General features: G+C 43.9%; 1 protein-coding gene across 4 annotated transcripts; it reads left to right on the plus strand.

The window, feature by feature from the left end:
* The first annotated feature begins 4,285 nt into the window (after positions 1-4,285).
* Positions 4,286-9,447, plus strand: GPR85 (G protein-coupled receptor 85). Of its 4 annotated transcripts, XM_059473070.1 has the most exons (3): positions 4,286-4,529; positions 4,642-5,187; positions 6,819-9,447. In XM_059473070.1, exon 3 carries the CDS (start codon positions 6,994-6,996, stop codon positions 8,104-8,106), a length of 1,113 nt encoding a protein of 370 aa, XP_059329053.1. In that variant the 5' UTR covers positions 4,286-4,529; positions 4,642-5,187; positions 6,819-6,993; the 3' UTR covers positions 8,107-9,447. The 4 variants fall into 4 exon arrangements, with proteins under 4 accessions (XP_059329053.1, XP_059329055.1, XP_059329054.1 ...); XM_059473072.1 differs by having other exon boundaries at positions 4,286-5,187; positions 6,844-9,447; XM_059473071.1 differs by having other exon boundaries at positions 4,286-4,980.
* Positions 9,448-10,068: the final 621 nt, after the last annotated feature.

Raw genomic sequence — 10,068 nt, forward strand, 5'->3', positions numbered from 1 at the left:
TTCCCTCTAATCATATATGTAAAATCACAATTTCTGAAGTCCAGCATTTTAAAAATGTATCTTATCTTTTTGCAGACACAACTAATTAGCAGTGCAATTTAACATTGCTAATTACCCATGGCCACAGTTAAGTTCATTTGCACTTTTAACTACCTGATATGCAAGCAAAGTCAAGTAATTCCATGTCCACACTACCTAAACTGCACAATAACTGAACTTAACACTGCAACACTGATGTATCAGCTTATCTACAAAACCTAAATGCAAAAGATGTGTCCAATCTTTCAAATGCAGCCCTAGTGAACAAACTGGTGAAAGGTATTTAGAAGCCTAAGGAAACAGGTAAGTATCTAAAGGGATTTTCAGAAGTATATAGGTGCCTCACTCCTATCAGAGTAATGCAGAGCAGTTTTTTCTTTGCAGGACAAAGCATTTTTCAGATGTTTGGCAGATAAGTTTTTTTGTATTTAAACCTTCATTTATTCCTGTGTAAAAGTGCAGCATAGATCTACTTTTAAAAACCAAATTAATTTTCAAAGGCAACTATGAAACATTTTTTAAAATACTGAATTAAATGTTTTTGAGAAATATTTATAAAACATCAGAGGGTAAACGCTAACATTAAAAATATAACTATTATCCATAAGAATCATTATAGTCACATGAATGCAATTTTGTTGTAGATGAAAACATGCATCACGGAGACAGAGACCACTAAAGAGATTTTCAGTGTGGAGTGAAATTTATGTTTGTTTTGAGAGCCAGCCCAGGAGCCAGACACTGCCAACAAATGTCTTTACTCTGAAAACACTTCACTAAGGATAAGAACCAAATATATTGCAGGTGACATTCTCTATTGTGCAGGGGTCCTACACAGGTCTCTGTATTATGTAAGTCCTACTTAAACACTGCTCCAAAGTTGCACAAATCTACTGCACGGGCAAGAAAGTTCCCTTGAAAAAATTGCTTGAGCCCTTTGAAAAGGATGCACTTTAGTAGCACCTATCACAGTTTCTCAAGCAATCCATAAATCTTGTGCTGGCCTCTGCACAGGGGTAGGCACACCTTGTAGATTATTTCTCCTGTGTTGTAGAAATATTGGAAAATCCTACAGTGCTTAAATTCACATTATGCAGAACGGGTTGATATTACATATATACAGATTTCAAGACAGTCAGTAAACACGTTAATTACTGAAATGTTTTTGCTACTGACAACTTCTGGCCCCATGCTGAAATCCTCATTCCACTGAAATAATTGGGAGACATTAATGACCTTAGTGAGGACAATATCTCAACCCATCTAATCAACTAATTAGATGTAATTCTTCTAACCCATTCTCTACCTCAGACTCCATTAGTGAGATTTCTCAGTGTCAGACTTCCCAAAACCCTCTCCCATTCTGAGGAAAGGGTTCAAAACCATGGGAATTACACAGCATCCTCACCTGGTTCACAACTGTGAATTTCAAGGCACATATCCTCAAAGGAAATAGATGGCAACTTCCCCAAATGCTGCTTACACACCAACAAATTCCTCTTCAACAGCATTTAACTGTGTCCCATGTCTGCACTCAAGTTCCTGGCTCCTTGTCCACGTGCACCCAACCATCCCCTCACAGGAGAGAACTGTCCAGACCTGCAGATGATCCCAAGGACTGAGAATATCAAAGTAGGAGTCTCCAAAAAGATGATCTTGATCTGAAAATGGACTTAGTGGATCCAATTCACTAAACAATGTTCCTTGGTCATTCTTGAATAGTATCTAATTTGGAAAAAAACCCTAAAGACTTGGAATACAGAATCCACCAACAGTCACCACCAACAAAGCTGAGTATTTCACCACTTATTCTTAGCTTTGATACTTACATAACTCAAACAGGAGAAAATGAAAGAGCTCTGTACCATAACTCTCAAGAACTTTATAGCAGTTTTCCAAACCTGTAGATGGTTCTCATCTTTGATCTAAATCAGTGAAAAATCAGTGAAATTGTCTTGCCTCTCTCATTTTCTAGTGAAAGTTCTAGTCAGTCTGCTGTTAACTTTAACAAGGTACATGAGCCCTCTTGTGCTTGTACTTCACTTACACTCTCCTTCTACCCTTCCTCCATGGGGCACAGCAGTACATAAGTATGAAAAGAAAAAATGTCAAGGAAAGCTATTTATTTCCCTATGAGTAATCACTACTTCTGATATGGTTGTTTGGGACCACAGGTCCTCTGTGTTTTGAAGTCTCCTTTGTGTTGCCCTTAGTGTTACCCCCCTTATATTGTTTGGTGGACACTTTATTCAAGACTCAGGATCCTTCCTTGTGCCAAAACCCCAAGAAATTCTTCTTGGCTGCCCCTAATCTCACTATGCAACTTGGGCTGCCTCACGCTTTTTTTTTAATGAACATTTCATATTTCTAGTCCAGCTGTTTTGAAGAACTTGTTAGCACAGACCTCATTACCTGTCCTTACATATCTCTTCTCGCTATGTTCCAACTGCTCTTGCTTTCTGAAGCATCCTGTCACTCCACCCTCTTACTTTGCAACAAAGGTTTCTCTTGACTGACTCTACCCTCACAACAAACAGAATGGAGTTCAACCCATGTGATGGACTTTGAGTTTGTGACTCAGAATGAGATAATCTGCTCCCTAATGCATATCTTTCTCAGTGGTTTCTATGATAGGAAACGAACTGTGTCATGTGGCACTTCAATCTAGATGTCTACATTTTGTTGAACAAAATTAGAACGCTTGTTCTCAGGTTACACCTGTGATGACAAATGGATTTATGCTGAACTGGTGGTTGAACAGTGAATGAATTCTGAAGTTCACAGGTTACTTCTAAGCAGTTTGTTACAGGTCTAAAAGGAGAGCAAGTTTTAAAATGTTATATACCAACATAATCTTGTAACGTCTCTAAAAGAAATCCCAGAGAGAAAAAAAGTTAAAACCTGCGTCACTGGATCTATTTTATTATGATGATTCTGTTGCCTTGTTTACTCTTAACAAAAAATCATCACTCTTACACATACCAGAGTGTAAGAACAGGCCCTGACCATGACCATACTATAGTCATTCAGTACTAAGTATTATAAATCTTCCTAATCTTGCATTGCAAATGTTTCATTTCCATGCATGGCATTTGGAGAGCTCAATATTAGAGAGACCATTAAAGCTACTTCCTTGCCCTTCATATTTTAAGAATGACCTCAAAGGTTATTGTTCATGTCACTGTGGGTACCTGTATTTAACAACAGAGAGAGGAGGAGAGTCTGCACAGCTTAGGTGTTTGCAACATGAGAAGTGCAACTTGAAGTAGTAGCTTTAACAACCACCCAGTTTTTAAAAGTGAAGCTAACCCCTGCCACCCCAAAGATGAGCACCATCATGTCCTCATAAGTATGTTTGCAGAGAAAATTAAAAATTGTGTGCCACCTGAGCTTTGTGTCAGTTTTCTGCCTAAGAATAAATTTTATCTGAAACAAGTCACATGGTTGAAGTAGAGTGATGTTGGTTTTAAATACACGTAGTTTCCAGTGGCTGGAGACCTCTAGGCTTGGTCAGCCTGCTACTGAAGCTAATTTTGTGGTTTGGCAACCAATTCCAATGCCTTTTACTGAGTGTCAAAAAAAAGAACCCAAACCTGACAACAGCCTTAAAAAATGCCTGTAGTCTACTAACGGTCTCACGGATGTGACACACATTATGAATCAAGCCTATAAATCTGTCCCACAGAAGGATTTATTCTGGCTTGAACGGAAGTTCCCAGCGAAGACGTTCCTCGGGATCCAAATCTCTCGACCCAAAACAAGCTGTTCCTCAACTGCCTTGCAGCCAAAGCGAATTACTCTTGGGGCACGGCATTCACGTTCGCTCTTCTCCCGGATAAACTTGCACACAAACCGGAGAGGCGGGAGGGCGGAGGGGTCTCCCAGTCCTTCCCGCTCCCTCCCGGTTCTGCCACGGCGGCCCCAGCGCGGGTCAGCGCCGCGGGTGCGGGGGCCGGCGGGAGGCCCCGGCTGCAGCCCGCCGCCTCCCGGCGCCGCCGCCCCGGCCCACCGGCCCGCATGACATCATCGGGACGGCTCGGGATCGATCCCCGCCGGCCGCCGGCTCGGGCGGCGCTCCTCCGCGGCGGCCGCCGCTGCCGCCCTGCGCGCCGAGGGGCACGGCGGGCCCTGCCGCGGGCGGAACGGGCTGACAGCGGGCTCATCGCCACCGGGCTCATCGCCGCCGCCACGCTGCGAGCGCGCTGACGGCTCTGCGCCGGCTTCGGGCTGCGCGGCGGGAGCCGCTCCGCGGGCTGCCGGGGAAAGGTGCGGCGTCCTCACGGCCCCGCGGCGAATGCGCCCTCCGCCAACAACGGCGCTTGTTAAGGAGCCCTCCCTGGCTCGGGCGTCAGGAAGAAGGAATTCACCGGGCGGGAATCGGGAGGAAGGAAAAGGAGCCACGAGCGGGAGGATCGAGCAGCGGCAGCTGAAGAAACCGCCCGGTGCCTCTCCTGACAGGCTGCGACGCGCAGCGCTTCCAGACCCCCGTCGTAAGCGAATGGGGCGGGAGGGGGAGCCCAGAGGCATAAACAAGGAGCGCAGGACCTAATTCCTTCCCCTCCCTTTCCTCACTGGCTCGCCCGGGCTCGCCAATAAATCCAGCTGGGCTCTACATCGCGATGGGAACGTGCTGCCAAGGAGGCTGCCTTCCCGTCGCTGAGGATGCTGCCTTCCCCGCACTGAGGAGGCTGCTGCCGCCGGGGCTGCCTGCGCACCACTGAGGACGCTGCTGCTGCTGCTGCCGCCGAGGTTGCCGTGCCCTCTCTGAGACAGCAGCAGCTGCCGCCGCCGAGCCTGCCGTGCCCTCATTGAGGCGGCCGCCGCCGCTGCGTTACAGGGAGAGATTGTGGCGCTGCGACAGGGGAGGACGGGGCTCGGCGCGCAGGGGGGAGGCGCGGCGAGCATGCGCCGCCCGAGCCGCTGACTGGATCCTCAGCCAAGGTACCGAGGAAAAAAAAAAAAAAAAAAAAAAAAAAAAAGAAAAAAGAAAAAAAAGGGAAATTAAAAAAAAAAAGGAGAAAGGAAAAGGATTGAGAGAAAGAAGAATGAATGACGGTAGAGGAGAATAGAAAAGACCGCCAGGGTAAAGCAGCCCCCGGTCCGCGGGAAGGAGCAGCTCTGGCATGTGGGGATCTCCGGCACCAACAGGTAGGAGGAGAGGGGCTGGGGGCGCCGAGGCTGCCGCGGCTGCAGGTGCGTGCTGAGAGGGCTCTCCCGCTCGGGGCTGCGGGGCTGGTTTCCAAAGAAGGGGCATGATGGAAGCCCTCCCAGACAGACAATGCCTCTTCCGCTCTCCCCAGCTCCCCGCCGCGGGGGGCTCTCGCACGGCTCCGGCAGATGCGGCTGATGCCAGGCAGCGGCGGCCGGGCGGCGCAGCCAGCCCAGCGCAGCATGGCCGGGCGCGGGGAGCGGCCCGGGGTGCGAGCGGCGGCGGTGAGAGCGCTGAGCGAGCGAGCAGCGCGCGGCGGGGCCGGGGCGTGCGGGCTCCGTGAGTGCGGAGGCTGGGCCGGCCGCCGCGGGGACAGCTCCTCCGAGCAGGGGGAGCGGCGGGGCTGCCGGGAGGGGGAGGGGGAGCCTGATTTCATGGTTCTAAAACGATGCCGTGATCTGATCAGCCTCTGTTTACACAGCAGCAATCAGGCTCTTTTGTGGACGGTAAGAATGGAAGGATTTTGCTGGGATTCAGTGGGAATATCCTTTGTACGCCCGAGGTGGCATAGGAAACACTTCGTGTGAATAACGAAGGAGCCTGATCATGCCCGCTGTGGCTCCTGTGCCTGGCTCTAGAGGGAGAAAAAAGAAAAACAAAACAAAACCGAAAAAAAAAATTAAAAGCAGCAACAGACAGCTCTTTATTATATTTTATTGCATGAAATGTATTCCGGTACGATTCACTGGGAGGATTAATGGGAATCATGGAGCCCTAATTAGCAAAAAAAGGAAAACAACCAAAAATAAAAAACCAACAATTTATATGTTTATTTAAGCATAACCAAAACCAGCTCTCCCGAAAGGGTGGGCATTATATCTGGGCTGTGCTGGCTGTTTTTGCTCAGTATTTACACTGACCGTCGCTTATTATGAATTATGTCGAGGCTTTAACGATTTGCATTAAAGCACGGGGGAAGGGGGGGAGGCCGGGGGGGACGACACCCTAAAGCATACTGCTATCGACTGTCTAGATACCTGTTTATCGAAAAGGCTAAACGATAAAATTATTGTTTATAGCAGGAAGGGAGGGGGGTAGTGAATACTGTTTCTCTTACAAAATGCATAAACTAACACTGTGTGATTAATGTGCTTTGGTGACTTGGGTTAAAAAACATAAATTCTGCAGGGTTTCTTTGGGTGTGATCCATATCAACACAGCAGTTGCCTCTTAAAACATTGACAAATACTGTAGCCATAAAATAAATGTAGGTAATGTCAAAATATCAGCAGTCTTTGGGGATTCTTTAAAAAAGATGTCAGTGATTAACTCTTGGGCTTGCAAACTGGGAATCTTTTGATTCATAAAATCTCTGAGGCTTTAACTGTGAAATTATATGTGCTACCAAATATAAGGGGCACTGGTCAGTCATGAAACTGTAACAAATCTGCCAATAATCAATTATACTAAATAGTCAGTAAAAAAAAAAAAGCCTCGTGTTTTTTTAAAAACAAACAATAGTACTCAAATTTACAACTTCATTCGGTTCTCCATAAATTAACATCTTTGCTAGCACTTTCTGACATCATTTTGTGTTAACTTAAGAACTGATAGCTCGATTTTTTTTCAGATATTTTGATGGCATGACAAATCAGAAAGAAGAGGATGTACTGTATGACTAGACACAAGATCAGTTCTGTTTGTGGATTACATTTTCAGTAAGATGTATGGATCTATTTTTTCCTTGTTCTTAAATATAGATCATGAGACTTGACTGAGGCAATATACATATCATCCATCCATCTATGGCGAACTACAGCCATGCAGCTGACAACATTTTGCAAAATCTCTCTCCTTTAACAGCTTTTCTGAAACTGACTTCACTGGGTTTCATAATAGGAGTCAGTGTGGTGGGTAACCTTCTGATCTCCATTTTGCTAGTCAAAGATAAGACCTTGCATAGAGCTCCTTACTACTTCCTGTTGGATCTTTGCTGCTCAGATATCCTCAGATCTGCAATTTGTTTCCCTTTTGTTTTCACCTCGGTAAAAAATGGCTCTACGTGGACTTATGGGACTCTTACTTGCAAAGTGATTGCCTTTTTGGGGGTTTTGTCCTGCTTTCACACCGCTTTCATGTTATTCTGCATAAGCGTCACGAGATACTTAGCTATTGCCCACCACCGTTTTTATACGAAGAGACTGACCTTCTGGACTTGTCTGGCTGTTATCTGTATGGTGTGGACTCTCTCTGTAGCCATGGCTTTCCCCCCAGTTCTAGATGTGGGCACCTACTCGTTCATTAGGGAGGAAGACCAATGCACTTTCCAGCATCGCTCCTTCAGGGCTAATGATTCATTGGGATTTATGCTTCTTCTTGCCCTTATCCTCCTAGCCACACAGCTTGTCTACCTCAAGCTGATATTTTTTGTTCACGATCGCAGGAAAATGAAGCCAGTCCAGTTTGTTGCAGCAGTGAGCCAGAACTGGACTTTCCATGGTCCGGGAGCGAGCGGTCAGGCGGCTGCGAATTGGCTGGCTGGATTCGGAAGGGGTCCCACGCCTCCAACCTTGCTGGGAATCAGGCAGAACGCCAACACCACAGGCAGGAGGAGGCTACTGGTTTTAGACGAATTCAAAATGGAGAAGAGAATCAGCAGAATGTTCTACATCATGACATTCCTCTTTCTGACCTTGTGGGGTCCCTATTTGGTAGCCTGCTACTGGAGAGTTTTTGCGAGAGGGCCTGTAGTACCTGGGGGATTTCTAACGGCCGCTGTCTGGATGAGTTTTGCCCAAGCTGGAATCAATCCTTTTGTCTGCATTTTCTCCAACAGGGAGCTGAGGCGCTGTTTCAGCACAACCCTTCTTTACTGCAGAAAATCCAGGTTACCAAGGGAACCTTACTGTGTTATATGAGGGAGCATCTGTAAATCTTTAGCCTTGTGAAACACTACCATTCTCTGCTAAGCAATTGTGGCCTGTAGCCATGTCTTGAGGAGAAAATCAAGAATGGGACGTCAGCAGCTGTAAGGATTTGGGCAACATTCTGCAGTCTCTGCAATAGCTCACCTCTAATCCTGTTTTAAACCTAAACATGTTCCTGCTGACCACTGCTGAAGGTTTGTAATTAAGAACAAAGGACTGAACTACTGCCCTGAATTCCTTTATGTGGTTGAAATCTAGATTATGAAAGTAGCAGGTGCTAAGTATCAGTGCTAAATGCTGTGTATATCACTACATAAAATAAGAACATCAAAAAGATTAGCATTGGACATCTTAATAAATTAAGTTGATATGAGGTTAATGTGTTGATAAAACTAATTTTAGACATCTGAAGACCTTTAAAACATTTCATACAATTATTATTTTGCAAAGACTGAAAACTGGGGACTCAAGTACTGTAACTGATTAAAGATGTGCCATGCATTATTGGATTATCACACTTACAAATCTGTTTGCCTTGTGAGTAAGTTTTGGGGAGCATTCCAAAGCAGTATTTTTGTTCAGATTTTGACTTTAATTTTTTTTTTTCCAAATATATTACTCTTTCTAATTACCATTTTCCTTAACAGTGAAATTACTAACATTTAACTGTATTCTGTGTTTTTTGCTGATTTGGTATAAAGTTTAATAGACTCTTATTTATATTTTCTAAAAAGCTAGATATCAGTCTGTTAGGCAACGTTAATGATAATATCCAGTCATAAGTGAACAGTTATAATTATACAGAATAAACACATGTTGCCTTAAAGGGTTATCTAGTATCTTCCATTTTGTTTAGCATTGAAGCAAATAAGCAAGGAAAATTGAATCAATAACTCTGGCCAGTCATTTGGGAGTGCATGAAAGATCACTTAGTCCTCTTTTTTCCTTTTTACTCCAATGGTTCCCAAAATCAATATGCACATCACTGGGATTATATGATTTTTTTCTAGGTGTGCCGCCCTTTCTAGTTTGTTCTGAGAAACACAGGCAGTTGATGTATGTTTATATTTTAAGACAGCTGTCATGGGGAGACCGCAGCCTTAGTATGATATCTTGCACAATTTGTGAAGCATTTATTCTACTGAAGGCACAGTCTTGTTTATATTTTCTGCACATTTTGGTGTATTGGTTGTTTTAAATTATTTAAGTTTTAACTTGTGAAAGCATATACTATGATTTCTTAGTATTTTAGAAATACATTAGAGTCTGTGAGTCTTTCCTTCTTTAAGATACAGATGTGTGGATTTCAATATAAAGTTGCATTTGCCAAAATTTACCTGTGTAGCTTGTTAATTTTCTTGGAATAAAATTTTACATTTTTCCAGTTATACAATTAACCTTTTTTATTTTGTCTAGTGAGCTAGCATGAAGTACTGAGAATGTAGCCATTATGAATTATTATCCTTTGCAGTCACTGTATTCCCAAACTGTAAATGCATGAATGATGGGGACCACAGGATTGATAAATGATATTATCTGCAGTAGCACTATTGTGTAGTTTATCATAATTACCCATCTATCTGTTCTAATATGTCAGTTATATTTAAAGTTACAACACAGTATTTGACATTAATTTCACAGTTTAATTTTGGAAAATGTGTATAACTGAAGCACAAAACCGTGAGTTGATCAGTCATAAAGAACACAGATTTTTCTTAATTTTGGGAGAGACAAGACTAGAGGTCTGAATTCAGTATAGGTATATCTTGTTGCAGTTTTGTTGCAGTTTTATGACCAACAAGTTCACGTATGCATACACAAGTAGCAGTCAATAATGGAAAAGCTTAAATTTGTGTGATAACATTATATAACATATGCAACAATTCAGACAGTTGTGTCTGTATGTGATCAGACAACTTGATCAAAGATTTGGTGAGCGATCTGTTTGACCTC

The sequence above is a fragment of the Ammospiza nelsoni genome, chromosome 5, assembly GCF_027579445.1.
Source record: "Ammospiza nelsoni isolate bAmmNel1 chromosome 5, bAmmNel1.pri, whole genome shotgun sequence".
NCBI lineage: Eukaryota > Metazoa > Chordata > Aves > Passeriformes > Passerellidae > Ammospiza > Ammospiza nelsoni.

Bases quoted from the DNA above. Each gene is read 5' to 3' on its own strand.
- GPR85 (XM_059473072.1), top strand. From the start codon at position 6,994: ATGGCGAACTACAGCCATGCAGCTGACAACATTTTGCAAAATCTCTCT.